The sequence below is a fragment of the Camelina sativa genome, chromosome 13, assembly GCF_000633955.1.
Source record: "Camelina sativa cultivar DH55 chromosome 13, Cs, whole genome shotgun sequence".
In the NCBI taxonomy this organism is placed as follows: domain Eukaryota; kingdom Viridiplantae; phylum Streptophyta; class Magnoliopsida; order Brassicales; family Brassicaceae; genus Camelina; species Camelina sativa.
Window position 1 is genome coordinate 314,055 of NC_025697.1, and position 22,283 is coordinate 336,337.

At 34.4% G+C, this 22,283-nt stretch overlaps 3 protein-coding genes across 3 annotated transcripts; 1 reads left to right on the top strand and 2 right to left on the bottom strand.

Annotated features, from left to right (window-relative positions):
* LOC104734184 (sulfoquinovosyl transferase SQD2) lies at window positions 7,990–11,056 on the top strand. Its single transcript, XM_010453709.2, has 12 exons — window positions 7,990–8,357; window positions 8,662–8,728; window positions 8,879–8,949; window positions 9,034–9,151; window positions 9,258–9,331; window positions 9,444–9,499; window positions 9,596–9,679; window positions 9,767–9,854; window positions 9,943–10,020; window positions 10,102–10,158; window positions 10,254–10,470; window positions 10,613–11,056. Exons 1-12 carry the CDS (start codon window positions 7,990–7,992, stop codon window positions 10,886–10,888), a joined length of 1,554 nt encoding a protein of 517 aa, XP_010452011.1. The 3' UTR covers window positions 10,889–11,056.
* LOC104734185 (uncharacterized acetyltransferase At3g50280-like) lies at window positions 11,894–13,821 on the bottom strand. Its single transcript, XM_010453710.2, has one exon. The coding sequence runs from the start codon at window positions 13,660–13,662 to the stop codon at window positions 12,226–12,228; it is 1,437 nt and encodes a 478-aa protein (XP_010452012.1). The 5' UTR covers window positions 13,663–13,821; the 3' UTR covers window positions 11,894–12,225.
* LOC104734186 (transcription factor DIVARICATA-like) lies at window positions 19,512–20,935 on the bottom strand. The gene is made up of 2 exons (XM_010453711.2): window positions 20,246–20,935; window positions 19,512–20,061 (listed from the first exon to the last, which is right to left on the bottom strand). Exons 1-2 carry the CDS (start codon window positions 20,710–20,712, stop codon window positions 19,716–19,718), a joined length of 813 nt encoding a protein of 270 aa, XP_010452013.1. The 5' UTR covers window positions 20,713–20,935; the 3' UTR covers window positions 19,512–19,715.

Sequence of the window (22,283 nt, forward strand, 5' to 3'; positions counted from 1 at the left end):
TAGTAACCATCACCCCTAAATGAATAGTAACCCTAACCCCTAAAATGAATAGTAACCATAACCACTAAAATGAATAGTAACCCTCACCCCTAAAATTAGTAACCCTAACCCCTAAAATGAATAGGAACCCAAAACCCCTAAATGAATTATTACCCTCACCCTAAATGAATAGTAACCCTAACCCCTAACAGGAATAGTAACCCTAACCCCTCAAATGAATAGTAACCCTAACCCCTAAATTAGTATAGTAACCCTAATCCCTAAATTGAATAGTAACCCATCCCCTAAACCCTAAACCAGAACCCATAAATGAATAGTAACCCTAACACCTAAATGAATAGTAACCATAACCCCTAAAATTAGTAATCCTAAATCCTAAACTCTAAAATGAATAGTAAACCTAACCCCTAAATGAATAGTACCCATAACCCCTAAAATGAATAGGAACCCAAAACCCCTAAATGAATTATAAAACTAACCCTAAATGAATAGTAACCCTAACCCCTAAAAAGGAATAGTACCCTAACCCCTCAAATGAATTATAACCCTTACCCTAAATGAATAGTACCCCTAACCCCTAAAAATGAATAGTAACCCTAACCCCTTAAATGAATAGTAACCCTAACCCCTAAATTAATATAGTAACCCTAACCCCTAAAATGAATAGTAACACTAACCCTTAAAACGAATAGTAACCCATCCCCTAAACTCTATATGAATAATAATCATAAACCATAAACCCTAAAATTAATATTAAATCTAACCCCAAAATAAAAGTAGCACTAACCCTAACCCCTAAAATGAATACTAAACCCTAACCCCTAAATGAATAATATCCCTAACCTCTAAAAAGAAAAATAATCACAATCCCTAAATGAATACTAAAACCTAAACCCCTAAATAAATAGTAACACTAACCCCTAAAATGAATCTAAACCCTAAATCCTAAATGAATAGTAACCCTAACCCCTAAAATGAATAGTAACCATAACCCCTAAAATGAAAACTAACCATCACCCCTAAATGAATAGTAACCCTAACCCCTAAAATGAATAGTAACCATAACCCCTAAATGAATAGTAACCCTAACCCCTAAAATGAATAGTAACCATAACCCCTAAATGAAACCCTAACCGCAAAAATGAATAGTAACCATAACCCCTAAAATGAATAGTAACCATCACCCCTAAATGAATAGTAACCCTAACCCCTAAAATGAATAGTAACCATAACCCCTAAAATGAATAGTAACCCTCACCCCTAAAATTAGTAACCCTAACCCATAAAATGAATAGTAAACCTAACCCCTAAATGAATAGTTCCCATATCCCCTGAAATGAATAGGAACCCAAAACCCCTAAATGAATTATAAACCTAACCCTAAATGAATAGTAACCCTAACCCCTAAAAAGGAATAGTAACCCTAACCCCTCAAATGAATAGTACCCCTAACCCCTAAATTAGTATAGCAACCCTAACCCATAAATTAGTAGTAACCCTAATCCCTAAATGAATAGTAACAATCAACAGTAAAATGAACAGTAACCCTAACACCTAAACCCTAGACCCTAAACCCTAACCCCTAAAATGAATAGTTAACCTAACCCCTAAATGAATAGTTCCCATAACCCCTAAAATGAATAGGAACCCAAAACCCCTAAATGAATTATAACCCTAACCCTAAATGAATAGTAACCCTAACCCCTAAAAAGGAATAGTAACCCTAACCCCTCAAATGAATAGTACCCCTAACCCCTAAATTAGTATAGTAACCCTAACCCTTAAATTAGTAGTAACCCTAACCCCTAAAATGAATAGTAACCCTAACCCCTAAATGAATAGTAACCATCACCCCTAAAATAAATAGTAACCCATCCCCTAAACCCTACACCATAACCCCTAAATGAATGGTAACCCTAACCCCTAAAATGAATAGTAACCCTAAACCCTAAACCCTAACCCCTAAAATGAATAGTAACCATCACCCCTAAATGAATAGTAACCCTAACCCCTAAAATGAATAGTAACCATAACCCCTAAATGAAACCCTAACCCCTAAAATGAATAGTATCCATAACCCCTTAAATGAATAGTAACCATCACCCCTAAATGAATAGTAACCCTAACCCCTAAAATGAATAGTAACCATAACCCCTAAAATGAATAATAACCCTCACCCTTAAAACTAGTAACCCTAACCCCTAAAATGAATAGTAAACCTAACCCCTAAATGAATAGTTCCCATAACCCCTAAAATGAATAGGAACCCAAAACCCCTAAATGAATAATATCCTAACCCTAAATGAATAGTATCCCTAACCCCTAAACAGGAATAGTAACCCTAACCCCTCAAATGAATAGTACCCCTAACCCCTAAATTAGTATAGCAACCCTAACACATAAATTAGTAGTAACCCAGCCCCTAAATGAATAGTAACCCTAACCCCTAAATGAATGCTAACCCTAACCCTTAAAATGAATGGTAACCTTAACACCTAAACCCTAGACCCTAAACCCTAACCCCTAAAATGAATAGTAAACCTAACCCCTAAATGAATAGTTCCCATAACCCCTAAAATGAATAGGAACCCAAAACCCCTAAATGAATTATAACCCTAACCCTAAATGAATAGTAACCCTAACCCCTAAAAAGGAATAGTAACCCTAACCCCTCAAATGAATAGTACCCCTAACCCCTAAATGAATAGTAACCATCACCCCTAAAATAAATAGTAACCCATCCCCTAAACCCTACACCATAACCCCTAAATGAATAGTAACCCTAACCCCTAAATGAATGGTAACCCTAACCCCTAAAATAAATAGTAATCCTAAACCCTAAACCCTAACCCCTAAAATGAATAGTAACCCTAAACCCTAACCCCTAAAATAAATAGTAATCCTAAACCCTAAACCCTAACCCCTAAAATGAATAGTAACCCTAAACCCTAACCCCCTAAAATGTATTAAACCTAACCCCTAAATGAATAGTACCCATAACCCCTAAAATGAATAAAAACCCAAAACCCCTAAATGAATTAAAACCCTAACCCTAAATGAATAGTAACCCTAACACCTAAAAGGAATAGTAACCCTAACCCCTAAATTAGTATAGTAACCCTAACCCCTATACCCTAAATGAATAGAAACTCTAAACTCTAAATGAATAATAACCATGAACCATAAACCCTAAAATTAATATTAAATCTAACCCCAAAATAAAAGTAGCACTAACCCTAACCCCTAAAATGAATACTAAATCCTAACCCCTAAATGAATAATAACCCTAACCCCTAAAACGAAAACTAATCACAACCCCTAAATGAATATTGAAACCTAAACCCCTAAATGAATATTAACCCTAACCCCTAAATGAATAGTAACACTAACCCCTAAATGAATAGTAACCCTAACCCCTAAAATGAATAGTAACCATAACCCCTAAAATGACTAGTAACCATCACCCCTAAATGAATAGTAACCCTAACCCCTAAAATGAATAGTAACCATAACCACTAAAATGAATAGTAACCCTCACCCCTAAATTTAGTAACCCTAACCCCTAAAATGAATAGTAAACCTAACCCCTAAATGAATAGTACCCATAACCCCTAAAAGGAATAGGAACCCAAAACCCTTAAATGAATTATAACCCTAACCCTAAATGAATAGTAACCCTAACCCCTAAAAAGGAATAGTAACTCTAACCCCTCAAATGAATAGTACCCCTAACCCCTAAATTAGTATAGTAACCCTAACCCTTAAATTAGTAGTAACCCTAACCCCTAAAATGAATAGTAACCCTAACCCCTAAATGAATAGTAACCCTAACCCCTAAAATGAATAGTAACCATCACCCCTAAAATAAATAGTAACCCATCCCCTAAACCCTACACCATAACCCCTAAATGAATGGTAACCCTAACCCCTAAAATGAATAGTAACCCTAAACCCTAAACCCTAACCCCTAAAATGAATAGTAACCATCACCCCTAAATGAATAGTAACCCTAACCCCTAAAATGAATAGTAACCATAACCCCTAAATGAAACCCTAACCCCTAAAATGAATAGTATCCATAACCCCTTAAATGAATAGTAACCATCACCCCTAAATGAATAGTAACCCTAACCCCTAAAATGAATAGTAACCATAACCCCTAAAATGAATAATAACCCTCACCCTTAAAACTAGTAACCCTAACCCCTAAAATGAATAGTAAACCTAACCCCTAAATGAATAGTTCCCATAACCCCTAAAATGAATAGGAACCCAAAACCCCTAAATGAATAATATCCTAACCCTAAATGAATAGTATCCCTAACCCCTAAACAGGAATAGTAACCCTAACCCCTCAAATGAATAGTACCCCTAACCCCTAAATTAGTATAGCAACCCTAACACATAAATTAGTAGTAACCCAGCCCCTAAATGAATAGTAACCCTAACCCCTAAATGAATGCTAACCCTAACCCTTAAAATGAATGGTAACCTTAACACCTAAACCCTAGACCCTAAACCCTAACCCCTAAAATGAATAGTAAACCTAACCCCTAAATGAATAGTTCCCATAACCCCTAAAATGAATAGGAACCCAAAACCCCTAAATGAATTATAACCCTAACCCTAAATGAATAGTAACCCTAACCCCTAAAAAGGAATAGTAACCCTAACCCCTCAAATGAATAGTACCCCTAACCCCTAAATTAGTATAGCAATCCTAACCCCTAAATTAGTAGTAACCCTAACCCCTAAAATGAATAGTAACAATCAACACTAAAATGAATAGTAACCCAGCCCGTAAATGAATGGTAACCCTAACCCCTAAATGAATGGTAACCCTAACCCTTAAAATGAATAGTAACCCTAAACCCTAAACCCTAACCCCTAAAATGAATAGTAAACCTAACCCCTAAATGAATAGTTCCCATAACCCCTAAAATGAATAGGACCCCAAAACCCCTAAATGAATTATAACCCTAACCCTAAATGAATAGTAACTCTAACCCCTAAAAAGGAATAGTAACCCTAACCCCACAAATAAATAATAACCCTAACTCCTAAATTAGTATAGTAACCCTAACCCCTAAATTAGTATAGTAACACTAACCCCTAAATTAGTAGTAACACTAACCCCTAAAATGAATAGTAACCCTAACCCCTAAATGAATAGTAACCATCACCCCTAAAATGAATAGTAACCCATCCCCTAAACCCTAAACCATAACCCCTAAATGAATAGTAACCATAACCCCTAAATGAATAGTAACCCTAACCCGTAAAATTAGTAACCCTAACCCCTAAAATGAATAGTAAACATAACGCCTAAATGAATAGTACCCATAACCCCTAAAATGAATAGGAACCCAAAACCCCTAAATGAATTATAACCCAAACCCTAAAGGAACAGTAACCCTAACCCCTCAAATGAATAGTAACCCTAACCCCTAAATTAGTATAGTAACCCTAACCCCTAAATTAGTAGTTACCCTAACCCCTAAATGAATTGTAACCCTAACCCCTAAAATTCATAGTAATCCTAACCCCTAAATGAACCCTAAATGAATTGTAACCCTAACCCCTAAATGAATTGTAACCATAATCCTTAAATGAATAGTAACCATATAGCACTAAATGAATAGTAACCCTAACCCCTAAATGAATAATAACCCTAACCCCTAAAATAAATAGTAACCTCCCAAAATGAATAGTAACCATATACCACAATTGAATAGTTACCCTAACCCCTAAATGAATAGTTACCATATAGCTCTAAATGAATATTACCCTAACCCCTAAATGAATAGTAACCTTATATCGCAAATGAATTGTACCCTAACCTCTAAGTGAATTGTAACCCTACCCTAAATGAATAGTAACCCTAACATCTAAAAGAATAGAAACACTTTCCCTAAATGAATAGTCCCTAACCTCAAACCCTAAAATGAATAGTAACAATATACTCTAAATGAATAGTAATCCTATACCTAACCCTACCTAACCCTAAATGAATAGTAACCTATACCCTAAATTAGTAGTAAACCATAAATGAATGGTAACCCCCTAAACAATGAATAGTAATCATGTATTCTAAACCCTAACTGAATAGTAACTCTTAAATAAATTGTAATTATGTACTTGAAACCCTAAGTGAATAGTAATTCTAACCCCTTAATAAATAGTAACTGTAATTTCTGAATGAATAGTAATTTTGATACCTAAATGAATAATAGATTTAACGAAATAATGATATTCTCAAATTTTTTATATATACTATATTTCTGTAATTCTGATATTTTGTTTTCTGAGTCATATTTATTTGGGCCCGAAGGAACGTTGGACTAAAAATAATATGGGCCCAAGTTAGCCCATTTAGTGTAATAGCTATATATATGGCTCATCATCAGTTCATCATGTCATACGATTTTCTGATTTTGTATTAAAAAGTCTAAACAATAAAATATGTCATCAGAAATATTGAAAGCAATCATGTTGTCATTGAGTAAAATAGTAATTTAGATCATATGACGTTTTTCTGTTATGTAAAAATTTGATATATATGGAGGAACAATACGTTTTTGTATGTGCTAACTTTTAAAGATTAGAATAAAAAACCGGAGAAATCATAAATTATCTCCTAAATTATATTTGGTAATCGAAAAAAATCACTATTCTTCAAGTATAGATCTTCCACATGCAAATGAGGCATATGGGACAGCCAAGCATTTTGTATGGTGTATAAATATCAGATAAAGATGCCTCAATATCAGACGAATATTCAATGGAATAGATTTCAGATACCATATTTCTATTTTTTGTCCCATCTTTTTCATTTTTTTTTTTTTTGGCATTAGTTTATCAGAAATATAAAAATAACATATATAACGTTGTCTTGGCGTATCGATTTGAGTTTTAGTTTATATCGATCTACAAGTAAGTAGATAGATATATTCGAAGTAATTAGCGCGGCTAATGATATGATATGATACGTAACGAAAACTATTGCCTATTGACCAAACAATAAAACAAAGTCAAATTTTTGTCTTGAGGAGTACGTTAGTTTGTGACTGTTATCATCATCGTCAAAACATATACTAGCCTCAGAAGAATAAAAATGTAAAAATATAACAAAAAATTGCGTTTTCTTATTGAGAATTGAATTTTGGTGCGCATGATCGTTATACAAAAATAGGCTTTATATGTGTAGTTATTATATAAATGATTATTAAAAGGGTCTCTCAGAATATCATGGTCGGAGTAAGCCATATGTGTGGTCCTGTGGACATGTGCTTGTAATAAAATAATGATGGGAGAGAATCATTCATTCACCTATAATCACTTAACAAATATCCAAAATCAAATTCGTTGGCCGCTTCTTCAAATATTTTTGTCTCGTTAGTAATAATAATAATAGCACCACCATATCAATCACTATAAAGGGGTAAAACTCAAATTGGTACCACTCTTTTAATGAAAGTGTTGCCATCTTTTAATTACAATTTATATATGCAATAAAACCATTATACAACAACAACATAACAACAATGATTAGTATCTTTACAGTGCTATGAACCAGATTTTAAATTCGTATAATATAGATTTATACTAGAATAACCAGTCAATATATATAACAAATATATCTCATAAAAAGTAAATAAATTATAATAGATTTCGGGGAATTAAGATTGTTTTGGATATTTTAGAAGAAAAAAAACAAATTAATGATATATTTCGAGTTAAGAAAAATAAAATATATTTATATAAAAAAAACAGAGAACAAAGACATCAAATTGAAGCATATGCTTAAAATCTGAGCGTCAGAAAAAGAGGATATACCATTTGTTTAACATTTTCGTCTTCTTCAGATTCTTTCTTCGATCCCTCACACACACACACACACACAAAAAAAAAAAATCGATTATAACAGAGACACATCCCAAATCCTCAGCAAAAATTAAATAATTTATAAAGAGAAGAAGAAAAAAAGCAATGACCTGTTCTTCTCTCTTTATAAATCTTTCTCTATCTCCTCCTAGCACGACGACCATCATCAACACTTGTTCTTCTTCCTCTGCAACCACTTGTTCTTCTCCCAGGTGTTCTTTTGTTCTCCATTCCCCTGTCTCCTCCTTCCGTGCCTCGTGTCACCACCAGAGAGTACCACCACCCACTAGCTTCCTTCGCAAAAAAACTAAGCTGATCAGAAGGCACGCTGCTGTTTCTGCTTCGGACGATATGACTATTACTGAAGTCAGGGATGATGATGAAGAATCGGAGATTGAAGCTCCGCTTCTTGATCCTGAGTCTCTCTCCAAGCCCAGGAGAATTGCTCTCTTTGTCGAGCCTTCCCCGTTTGCGTAAGTCGTCGTCTATCTCTTTGCTTTTTTTTCTTTGTTGTATTCACAGTTTCTTCTTGCCTGCTTTGTGTTCGACGAAATGTCTCTGTGAAAACGGATTGTCTTAAAATTCTTAATTAGTAGTTGACTTTCCTGTATTGTTTTTTTTTTCGATGTTATTTGTAATGATAAATTCTACAACTTTAGCAACGATGGGATCGCCAAAACCAGTGTCATATCCGGTTTTGAGTTTTTACGTATTCAGATTTATATATGTCTGAGGAGTTTAATTTGAAGTTGATTTTTGTTGTATTTGATTTCGCAGCTATGTCTCCGGTTACAAAAACAGATTCCAGAATTTCATTAGGTACCTGCGTGAAATGGGTGACGAGGTTTGTTCTTTTCTTCTTAGAATACTACTATAAATTATCTAATTCTAGTATGATCTAAAGTGAGCTAATACTTTTTTCCAGAATTAGAATTACGTGTAAAGTGAAAAACTATTCCCTTTCTTTACCTGATTTAACCGTTTTGCTTCATAGGTTATAGTTGTGACCACACATGAAGGTGTTCCAGATGAGTTTTACGGAGCCAAAGTCATTGGATCAAGAAGGTGACAACATTTATAGTTCACTGAAATACTCAGTTGATGCTTTTTAATTTGGTAGTATCGCTAATTTCTCGCTCTGTTATGCAGCTTCCCTTGCCCTTATTACCAAAAGGTTCCCCTTTCTCTTGCGCTTAGTCCAAGAATCATCTCTGAAATTGCACGTTTTAAGCCTGACATTATACACGCTTCATCTCCCGGGATAATGGTAAAGCCCTTGATAAATCTAACATCACTTAAACATTAGCACAACAGTGAAGTTGAGAATCCACAGTTTGACCTTTCTAGTTTTTTTCTATGACTCGATTTTTAAGGTTTTTGGGGCTCTGGCAATAGCAAAAATGCTATCTGTACCTATAGTAATGTCTTACCACACACACGTCCCTGTGTAAGTTCTTTATCTGCCTCATTTAAATTGTTGTCCGAAATTTTGGCTTATAACTCATGATTTATCGAGATGATTCTGAAGATTAATCTTGTGTTGAACTGTTGATGTGCAGATACATCCCAAGATACACTTTTAGTTGGTTGGTAAAACCAATGTGGTCTATAATAAGTATGTAAATTCCGCTTCTCAAATTTCGAAATTCCCTTCTTTTTTATCTGGTTATTGTAATGTGATATGTAACTAACTTAAATAAGCTTTTATCAGGATTCCTTCACAGAGCGTCTGATCTTACATTAGTTCCTTCCGCTGCCATTGGAAAAGATCTTATAGCAGCTGGTGCAACTGCAGGTGAAGAGAGATAAAACATTACATTGTCAAGCAAACTTTGTGATTGTTTAAAACTAACATTTTCTTCTTCTTTTAAATATTTTGAAGCTAATCAACTTCGACTTTGGAATAAGGGTGTTGATTCAGAAAGCTTCAATCCCCGTTTCCGTTCTCAAGAAATGCGTATAAGACTGAGGTAAAAATAGAATAAACTTTTGTTGTGTAGATTATATAACATTGATACTTTCCCTGCTAATTAATGTTTAATGCTTTGTTATTAACAGCAATGGCGAACCAGAAAAGCCACTAGTGATCCATGTAGGTCGTATTGGCGTAGAAAAGAGTTTGGAGCTTCTAAAAAGGTTAGATTTTTGTAGCTTGATACTGAACTACCTCCTTTTATGTGGTGTATCCAATTCTAAAATTAAGAAATTTGTGTGCAGTGTAATGGACAAATTACCTGAAGCTCGGATTGCTTTCATTGGAGATGGACCATACAAGTACTAATTTTGTTAAAGATTGGTCATACTGTCATCTAAAGATTTCTATAGACAACAACATTGTAATTTTGTTTATCGGTTTGGTTTTCTTAAAGAGAGGATCTTGAGAAGTTGTTTACCGGAATGCCAGCTGTTTTCACTGGAATGTTACAAGGCGATGAACTCTCACAAGCCTACGCAAGCGGAGATGTGTTTGTGATGCCATCAGAGTCAGAGACACTTGGTCTTGTGGTTCTTGAGGCAATGGCTTCAGGACTTCCTGTTGTTGCGGCCCGTGCCGGTGGAATCCCTGATATAATCCCTGAAGATCAGGTCAGTGAACTATCTGAATTAGAATTTTGCTGTCAAACCAAATCATTGCACATATAAAAGCTTGATGTTGTTATGTAATGGGCGAACCAAAGTACATTTGATTCTGATGTTTTTGCCCCTTAATTTCTTCTGATGTTTCTAGGAGGGAAAAACCGGGTTTCTGTTCAACCCTGGAGATGTTGAAGACTGCGTGACAAAGCTGAGAAATCTATTGCACGACAGTGAAACAAGAGAGATAATTGGAAAAGCGGCAAGAGAAGAAACGGAGAAATATGACTGGAGAGCAGCAACGACAAAGATACGCAATGAACAGTACAGTGCAGCGATTTGGTTCTGGAGGAAAAAGAAGGTACAGGTTTTGGGACCAATCAATTGGTTGGTTAAACGACTGTTTCCAGTACCGGAAGTTAACGTGTAGGATAAGCAATGAAGAATTGATCGTTTATGGTTTCTTTTGCTGAAAGTCCTCTTGTTTGGCTAATGTTGTGTTTTTATCTTACTTGGGATTTGCTTATTTAAGTTGATGTTGTAAATTGTAAAACTTGGTTTGGCCTTTAGGGTTTTAGTGTATTTTTTTAGATCACTACTTTTGTGTTTTTTTTTATTTATATGTAATAAAAGTATTGTTTTGCATAATAAATAAGGAACAAGAAATGTCATTGTTAGTAAAAAAGAAAAAGAAACAAATTTCCTTTTTTTTCATGTAATTCACATAAACTTTTACACTTCTAATCAATTTTTAAGATTTTAACAAGTAAATTGTTGTAAAAATTTAAATAAATTATAATTATATGATATATTGTTAAGATGCTTTGTATGATGAAAAATTTTTAAGTTGTAAAAAAAAAAAATTTCTTTGGTCAAAAAGTTCAAAACTCAAAATAAGAAGTTGTAACATAAATTAAACGGAATGTGGAAAAGCATTTAGTTGGACCTTCATGGCTCGGTATCATTTAGTTTTGGACCTTCATGGCTCGATAGTAAATGTGGAAAAGAAAGAAAAAAAAAAAAAACCTCAGTCCAATTCAATCCAAATCCAAATCCGGATCGATAAGAGCCACAATAATGGCGTCGTTACGCTTAAGCTCTTCTCACAAGAGTGAGATGACCGACCTATGGACAAACTCTTATCAGAAAATTCAAAGTGAAAAAGAAACCAAATTGTTAGTTGTTGGCGACAACAAAACGTGCACAAGGTCGATACTAGTCACTGGAGGAGGAGGCACAAGGACGCATTATCCTATCAATAGGCCCATTGATCGCTAATGAATTGGGCCTTTTGTTACAAGTGGACAACCTACAAGCATGGGCTGGGTCCCATTCCTACTTTGCCCCAAAACAATACGATTAAAGATAGTCCAAAGGTCAATTATTTTGTCGGAGTTCTATTTTTTTCTTAATACTGTAAAAGTTTCTAAATTGATTACTCTACAAGATTGTTTAATTTAATTTAGAAGAAAAAGAGCTCCATTATCGGAATGAAAAAGACGGGATTTTGTACATTAACAATAAGGGTCACATTAAGAACGTGCCCAGTGGAGAAGAAACAACAAAAGACCAGTAAAAAGTATTATGACTCATAAGACGCCGTCGCTTCACAGCTCTTAGATCAAGATATATCTAATATTGGTGGATAAATCTCAACCGTTCAAAGTGCCATGCCATCATCAAGTTCCTCTATCATCAGCTTTTAGATATTTTATTTTTCTTTTGTATCATCAGAAGAAGAAGACCAAGCCAAAAACGGCGTCGCTTTCAACACTCGTAAGTGACTTCTGATACGTATTGCATAAACTCAGCATCCTTCTCAATCCCAGCCATAGTCTCCGGCGCCAAAACCACTTCCAGATCTACGCTTCCGTTCCCTTCTCTGCCGGGAAACGCCGAGATTTTCCCGTCGAATTTGTTCGCTCCTCCGCTCCTCACCGCTAGTGGCTTTCCCCATCCGAAATCGTTGTCGTACATCGGGAATCTCGGCGAGCTCCCCATCGTAATCGAAGCTCCGTCCGGATTCCCCAGAGGGAACAGCCTCGGATCGCTTTCCCAAGCAGCGATTCCACGGCGTACCGTCGCGTCGTCGTGCGCCACCACGTTTCTGTGTAATTGTTCGGCGGACCACCGGAGATCTTTGCTCAGCAGATCTCCCGCGGACGCCAACGTCGGTATGCTCTGTATCGCGTTTCCGAAGTAGTAAGGATCCATCTTAGGCTCAAGCCTGTGCCGGCAATTAACCGCCATTCGAAACGTCGTCGTCTTGCTCGGATCGAGGTTCCTAGCTCTTGTAACGGATCGCCATAGCTGAGCGCTGAGAGATTGAAACGACGAAATCTCAGCCGTTCGATCATGATTCTTCTTATTCGCATCCGATTTCAAAATACTCTCCAGAACGGTTGTTATATTTCCGTTAATATCTTTGTTACCGTTACATTTCTTTCCGTCGTTGGTTTCGATTCCGTTAACTCTGTAGTTGCTCCTCTGTTTGAGTTTGGAAATGGCGTCTCTGCTGAAATGAAAAATCCTCTCCCGGAGAGGCTGATCGGCGTCGAAAGTGACACGCGGACCACCGGGAGGGACTCGTAAAACAGCCGGAGAGTCGAAGACGGTGTGACGGGAGAAATCGGGAAGGTGTTTGATCTTACAAGCGCCGCTGGTGACATCAGCGAAGGTGTTGAAGAAATGCCAAAAGGAGGTTCCGTCGGTAACGGAGTGATTCACGGTGCATCCGATGAAAACACCGTCTTCGAGCTCCGTCACTTGGACAGCGGCGAGAGGCTTGTGGTGGCCGTTGTAACTAACGAGACGCTCGAAGACGAAAAACTCACGGAATAGGAGAGGAACGTCTTTACCTGGGACGAGAAGGTCAGAGACTCTGACGCGTTTGGCGGAAGCGGCGACGAAATCAACGCCGGCGTCGTTACAGACGATGTAAATGTGACCGGCGGGACTGGTGGAGAAACGACCGGCTAGAGCGGGGAAAATTGATAGAGTGGAGGAGAGAGAACGGCGGAGAGAGGAGACAAGGTCTTCGAAAGAAAAGGAAGAAGGAGGGCTAGTGAGGAGGACGCCTTTTTGAATGTAATGACATGAGAGCATAGGGAGATCGGAGACGGAGAGACGGAGATCGGGGACGGTGGACTTTTTCTCCGGATGCACTATGCATTTTGAAATTTCTGTTACTGAACTATTTGGCATTTTAAAAAAAAAAAAAAATTGAGATGAGGATAGATTAGAGTGGGAGGTGTATCTATTGGTGAGGAGTAGAGAGAGTTATGGGGGAAAGGGGTTTATATAGTGGTCGGACCCGGACCCTATGGTTTGATTCATGAACTTGGGTGGTTACTACTATGTATATCTTTTTTGTCCTATTCTTTTTTTGATTTTTTTTTTCTTTATCTATAATCATAATAAATTTGGAAGATAAGTATAAAAACTAAGATGAAAGTTTCGGTGATATTTTTATATTATTAACTCTATAAAATAATATGAAAAAAAACTTATACCAATCGCACATTCTTACCTCGATTATAAGTTTAGAATGAATGAATGCTTTCTAATTTTCTAAATAAGTGTTAACTTCGTTTTCACGAGCAGAATATGTTTTGTTTTTATCATTTATGTTAGATAACTGTGTAGTTTGGTATTTTTATAAAGACATGCATATGTCAATTTTCCGTTTGAAATTTCAAATCGAAAGACGATTACAAACACTATTCTTTTTTGCTTCGTCAAAATTTTATAAGTTTTTGTTTGTTTTTTTTTTTACCCCAAAATCTCAAATGTCTTTAGTTTAGAGTATATTGTTACTTTTCATACTTAAAAATCGTAGAATTTTAACAACAACAAAAACATACAAAACAAATAAGTTATATACAATTTTTTTTGGAAAATTATATACATATTTATCTTTCCATGCATGCATAGATTACAGCTATAGTATATAACACATATAAAACCTTTACATATATATGGAAGACAGGAAGAGAAATAATAGAAAAGAATGGAGGGCAGGAGAGGACGTGTTTGGTCGGAAGAAGAAGAAAGGACAGATAGCCTCCATGGGAACAGATGGAGCGTTATGACCTACTCCTTCTTTTCTTTACTCGGAAAATAATTTAATGAAAAAGCTCCCACAAAAAAAAAAAATAAAAATAAAAATAAAAATATATATAATCTTATGACAATACAAAATCTCATAGGAAACTAAAGAAGTCTGCCTTTTCACTTGTTTTAGATCCCAAGATTAATTGTACGGGGAACATAAGCTGTTTTGTTCGGTGATATAACGACTAAAGAAAGGGCTTGTCTAATTTTGTCTTGTTAACATAGATATACATATATCTCATATAGTATAACGATAAGATTTGTAATATACAGTACTAGTATTTCTATCACTAATTAACTGTTTGTTATAGTAATAACTTTTTTCATTTTCATGGTTAATTACTGCTATACTGAAATGACTATTAAAATGGTATCGAATGAAATTTGGAATTTGATTACTCAACTTTCTATTAACTTCTACGCACTATTTTAAATAACTCGGTTTGAAATGTACATAATGTCTTGTCAGCTGAGCTGAGAATCACATAGATAAATTGTTCTCTGTAAGTGTAAATGTGACACATCAAATACGCTATGTGTCTTTCGCATTGATTCTAGTTGGTCATTTCAAAGAACAAAAACATTTAATGACTTAATAATTATCATATGGTCCATTATCAACTCAAATAACATGAAACATGGTCATTCATTATTTCTTCTCCAACTACAATAAATTTGGTCTTTTAAGAAGCATATCAAATTTCAACTACTATAATTGTAACAATTATTGATTTTTAAGGAAATAAATTAGTACTACTAGTATTCAACTGCATTTCCAATAAAATACTAATTTTTTCCTAATCATTGCTTATTCTCAAGTCTGATTCGCGTCTGACAGCAACAATTAGTTATAATCCCTTCATATGGTGATTAATAATGATGATCAAAGTAACGAACAACAATAACAATGAGGAAAATGATTGATACTTCTATATAGACAAATAACGTTAATAATTTTTTTAATTCTGTATTATAATATGTATCTTTACACATTTAGTACTCCTTACGTTTCATAACAAATTAATACTATCACACATTCATAAATTGATTTGGCTTTAGTTATGATTTATACCTAAAAAAAACATAAGACATTATATTGCAAATTTATACGATAGTCCTAGCTAATGTTTTTTCATTAAAATAATTGTAAAATCAAACGAATTTCCTACAGTAGTTGAAAGATGAAAAGTTTGGAATATGGTGCTTATTGAAATTAGCGGCATGAAGGGATTAGTAAAGGCATTTAAAAGCAGAATAAATATGATAGTATGAGAAAAAATAAATGTCTAGTGGGGAGAAATAAATTAGGATTGACTCTATGTACTACATATATACAATGACCAAATTATAACCATGTCTTACAAATATCTTGTTTTGCATTCATTTAATATGTGACAAATCATGTTGTTTTTTGATCAATCAAGAGCTTGTTGGAAAAGAAATAGAAGAAAGAAATACAATAGTAAAAACAGATTGTGATCAAACAAGAGCTTGGGGAAAAAAAATCAGGTTGAAGAAAATAGGAAAATTGCAACATCCTCCACTTTGCTGTCGTATTATAAAGCTTTTAGATAAAGTTACCCCATGGCCTATGAGGTAGTCCACTAGCTGGACACATCCTCCTATTCTTTATAGTATTTTGCAAATCCAACATTTTTTAGGTGTAAATATTAAATTTTGATTTCTAGAAATATTGTACTAGTTATCTGCTTAGATGGTTCGGTTTTGGCTACAAAAAGTTTGATATAAGGTTTTGGTACGTTTTTTTCTTTATATTAGACATTTAGACTGTATATGTGATGCATCATCTTTTAAACAAGTTTATAGAAAAACCTTCTAATCGTTTCTGAAGTGAACTGGTGGATGGATATTCATATTTACTTAAACCTTTCCAAGAAATATATGCTGTACTGGTGGATATATTATTATATACTGAAGACTAAAGGGAATGGTGGGGAAAAAAAAGAGTCAACCGTGTTAATAAGAAGCATGTTCAATGCATCTATATATAAAATCTACCAAAACTGAGTGCTTTGACCATTTTTTCTCCATTTTATTATGGTAGGGACATTTTTAAATCACTTTCACTAATCTATACAGAAGAAAAAAAAAAGATTTATATTTTCCACATTAATACCAAATGGTAGATATATAGATGAATTAAAGTACTTGTCATGACAAAATAAACTATAGCTACGAGAGAGGCATCATATGTATTCATCTTACGAATATCCAGTACTGCAACATACATACACAGACTTTACGGATTATGAATTTAATAGAATTCATGTTTGTAGTCTTATAGATAGATGATCATCATCCTATATTTATAATTTAAATATAAGCAACCGGCAATTTAGTGGTAGGTCTTAATACTAATTTTTAACTCCCCACTAATCAGATATTTTGGAGTGAGCAATACCACCGATACATTTACCTTTTTTCATTAATTAATCAGAATCAATTTAACATCAACTTATTTATTAATTAATGTCTGCTAATCATTGAATGACGCGTATATAATGCATGCATGTGACCCCCTAATTTCCACTCATTAAGTACATGGTACATATATTAATTCATATAGTATCTCAAATCAATTAACGACTAAAAAACTTGTAAATTTTGCTTAATTTAACTCCACATATCTTCTTCAATATGAAACTTTTAATAGTAGTAACCCTCGCTTTTATTTTTATTTGTTTTTCAATACAGTAGTTTGTGTATTTGAAAATGTTATGGTTTAATGTTTATAATAGTTAATTACATAATTGTCTGCGGGGGGTTTGTGATTCAGAGTCCAACCTACGTCCACCGCACAACATGCTAAATTATTTAAAGCATAATTAATCAGGTACACAATTATTTATATGTTTAGTGAAATTATTTTCGGAGGTTATAACTAAAAGCGAATCATCTGATGCGGAAGCCACGTCATTGGTATGGTCAATGACGAAACTACCCTTAGAACCGGTTTGATTAAAAAAAACACAAGCTGGTACAAAGAACATGTATTGTTTGAGTGACAAAGGAAAAAATGTGGTCTTTGATTATTTGTTTCATTGTTAATTGCTCTCTTCCTTCTTATATCCTATCCCGACAACAAGACCTGTTGGAAGGTTAATTCACAGCACTACCCCATACATGTTTTCTATGATTTTATCTTGTAAACATTTCATAAAAAATACAAATCTTATATTAACATTTCCGTAACGGAATAAACTAATTTATTATGTTCTCAACTTCGACTGTCAAAATTATGAACGGTAGGATTCAAAGGTTATTAATGATTTGATGAATAACTTAGAATATTAGATATAAAAGCAAGATAATTAATAATATCTAAGATTAGTGCACGGTGACACTCATAACAATTTTACAAAGGCGGCTACAACCTCTTTTGTTGGATCTGCATGACTTTGTGTGCGCGCGTTATATACTTTACATTTCACCCCAACAAAAACAATATGTATAGTTGATTTGGTATATACTTTTAATTTAGACTGTTCATTTTTTTTTTTTTCTTTTTAAATGTAGCCTACCTGCTGATATATAAGTAATCATATCAGGTGCACGTCTAAATGTATGAATCTTATAAATTAACTACTTCATTGTTAGGAGGCTTTCATACAAATTTGAATTTTCCCCGACAAAAGTGTGCTCTTATTCTGATTAATTTATTTAGATTAATGTTTTATAAAATTATAGAATTCTTTCAACGGGTTTATATCTTCTTTTGTGTTGAAAAGACAACGGAAGTGTACTTGCTTTATCCACTTTTGTCAGTTTTAGGTACGGCTATGGAAGTCTCGCTCAGTTGAAGAAGATATGGAAAGCGTGGTTCGGCCTCTTCTTCTAAATGCCAAGAAAATAAGAATCGTTCTTTATTATCATGACTTTTTTTAGGATATATAGAGTTTGTGTTTCGTTACAACTTACACGCAACGATATGATTGGGTCTCACCACGATTATAAATTTTGGCTTTACAGTGTTTTGTACGAACTACGAAACAGGCCACTGGTTTTAAAAATCAATGTTTTGTTTTAGATCAAAAGTTAAAAACTTCGTCGTACGTACTAGTAGCTTTTAGATATCTATTTTTAAGAGTTTTGTACGTAATATGAATCAAACAAAACAAATAAGGGACTTATATTGTAATTTAAAATTTTTAAGGGTCTTATTAAGACCACAGTTGAATGGGCATTCACTATTTCTTCTCTTTTGGGCTTACTTACATAAAAGCCCATCTTGTTTTTTTTTGTGCGTGGGCATGTGATCCATCTAACCTTGTTTCCATCAGTATTTTGTTTTGTTGTATTACTTATTTCATCAAGTTTTGGAAGCTCCAAATATTTGAGACGCATGCAACACTCGTCAGGTATTAGTAAATTCCGGTATGATCTGATTTCAATTAAACACAGAGAACTATACCACAATATAATATATAGTATGGGAAAATTAGGCGTAAATTCAAACTTTTTAATATATTTGCTTTTATAACATTTCTTACTGTTTCATTTTATAGTTGATATAAACTAGTATATAAGATAATGCAAAAATTGTAATTATATACCAAAAGGTGAAATCCAAACAAAGTTATTCGATAAATAATTGGACGTAATATGGAACCACGAAAATGGAATATAATTCTTCTGTGTTGAACGATCTGCGAAGTCATGGGAAGAAGAATATGAAGCAAACAAAAAAACTGAAAAAGTATATAAATAGTCAGATACTTCGCCAGTTTATTTTAATTTGGATTTTTGGACAATAACGAACTGAATTAGATGCTGATTCGAACTAATCCTAAGTTGTCGGGAAGAAAAGCGACTCACACCAAGCTTTGACATTGAAGTCAACGGTAATAATACTATATGAATTTCAAAGAATATAATATTTACTTAATTATGCCTATAAGGTTATAAACAAATTATGCGTATGTAGGTCAATATTGGTATTATAAACTCGTGAAACTGAAAATTACAACCAACCAAAACCTAATATATGAAACACAGCACAACCACACAAACTTTTTCTTACAAATATTTACAACAATCCTGCATATTTATAGGTAATATGTACGTAGAAAATATATATAAGAAATTTATACGAGACGACGTAGTACTCTAGAATCTTAAGTGATTTAACTCCACTGCGGAAACGCGTTATAATAATAGCTAGACGCAGGCGCAAACGCGAAACCGTGATGAGGATTTGGCTGGTGGAAAACGTCGAAAGAAGAATTGGTCGTCGGAGTAGAAGAGAGTGTTGTGGGAGCGGATGCGGTGGTTGCATCTGCGTCAGGGATGTTAACAGTGGTGATATCGTGAATGCTTGACCTTCTTTTGTCTTTACAGTCTGTGAGCTGTCGAAGGAAATATTTCTGAGCATGCGAAGCGACTTGCGTAGGCGTTCGACTTGTCACAAAGTTTTTCGCTATGTTTCTCCAATCTCCTTTTCCATATTTCTTCAAACCCATTAGAAATCGTCTGCCCAAACCAAACAAACAAAAAAATTAAGTAACTTCACATAAGGTAAAAAAAACAAATCAAGTAAACATTAAAACTTTAACTAAAAGAATTAGAGAAAAGAAGTTACAAAAAAAAAGAAGACATAAATTAGAAAACAACAAGAACTAGTTTAAGAAGAGAAGATTAAGATAGAGTGTTTTACCGGTGTTCATCCTCAGTCCACGGGACACCTTTCTTCCGCTCCTTTTCCGGTATCGGAGGCCTAAAACAATCAGTCATCGCCGGCGAACTCCTCTTTCCTCCTACGACGTAGTCATAACCGTAACCGTGGCCGGAGTTTTCAAGACCAAAGAAATAGTCACTGTTTGCACCGGAGGAAGCGTCGCCGCCGTAGCCAGGAATGGGGATGAGTCCGGCGTCGATGTCGCTGACGTCATCCTCTAGCTCCTTGTACCGTTGCATGACGTCAGCTACGGTTTTGCCAGGGATCAAGGCGGCGATCGTTAACCAGCTCTCTGGATTGTCTTTGTCGTCAAGAAAGGCCAGAGCTCTCTCGAACCGTTTGTTCTCCTCCGCCGTCCACGTGGCTTCTCTGACTCCTTGAAAGATCCAGTTTGTACTCTCTGGTGAAAACATATCGATTCCTCTGTTCATCGTCGACGACGACATAGCTGCTTAGCTCCTCCTCTGTTTATTTCGTTGAAATTAAAAAGAGGTTTTCTAAAACAGAGAGAGGAGAGGAGGGGAGAGTGAAGAAGAGAGAATCAAAATGGCTTTTTGATTGACTGTGTTGGTGTGTGTCTCAAGTGACCAAAACGACTTTTAATTTTAGAAATTTTGTGGAGAAAATTATTACATGAAGAAAAATAAACAGAGCATAAAGTGGATCTCTTTGGTCGTAAACGAAAAGGAAAAAAAATAAAAAGTGGATTTTGCTTTTTTTATTATTTTCTACATTTCACGTGATGATCAATAGGAATAATACATTCAACAAGGAAAGGTGTAGAAAAAAAGTAAAGAAAAAAAAACATGGAGGAAAAAAGTTAGACATATGATTTAACCAGAGATATTTCTTATTTTGTTTTGTTTCGCCTATGTAAAATCATTTAATATTTTTTTTTATTGTAGTTGAAATCTAAGCTGGCCAATAGATATATGACAACTCCCTGGTAAATGTTTCTTATATGCTATTTTTTAATTTTTAAACTTTAGGTCAGATAAATACGCTTATTGTATGGCTTATCATTTTGATTATGAGCACTGTATTTGTTTTACGCTATTATGTTTGTTATATCACATAAAATTGATATGGGATTAAGACTAACCAAATGCACGTGTCGATATATGATGAAAAAGTGTTAACACAATTTTTATTTTATGACGAAGAAAGTCTAACCAATCAAATGAGAAAGATCAGAAAATGACTGTTCAATGGTTTCGCTTTGGCCGGTTCTTTATTCGTTGTTTAATCTAAAGTCTAAACAATATTTTAACTATGACAGCTTTTTTTCTTTTTTGTCAACACGAAATAGCCCATTCAATATTTAAACTTAGTACACATTAATTACTCACATATATAATAACAACAACCATAAGCTAAGCAAATATACAAAGACAAGTGGAATATTCCATCATTAAAAAATATATTGCGTATTTGTACTTTATAAGTTTATAAAATTACAAACGATGAAAATAAAGAAAATGGTAATAAGTGTTTTTATCCAACCAAACATAAATTTGATAAAATGTCCAATACACACAATATTAACTAGGGATTGACTAACTGGACCAACTAATCTATGGACTCCTATCTTTTTTTTGTCATTATGGATTTTAGATTCCTTTGCCGAATGAAAAGATGCGATTATGCGAATAAAGCGAGGAGTTCGATGGTATACTATCCAATATATTATTACTTCTTCATTTTTTAAATGAACATAAACTTTAGAACCGTTGTATAAATGGGTTAGGTGGTGAACATAACCTTTAAAGATATAAAATTTGGAAGAGAGCTGTGGGTGTCAACCAACCAGCAAAGATATTTTCATATAGTATTTCAATTTAGTATTTGTCAATCATATAGTATTCGTACATGTAAAGATAATACGAAGAATGCAAGTGTCGGGCGCGCTTCATATCGTTAAAAGTTTATAATATTAATGTCTCATAGCACCTCATGTGGACGGTACCACAGCTCCACTTATAGCCAAATTATATAATATGAAACTGGTAAAAGTATA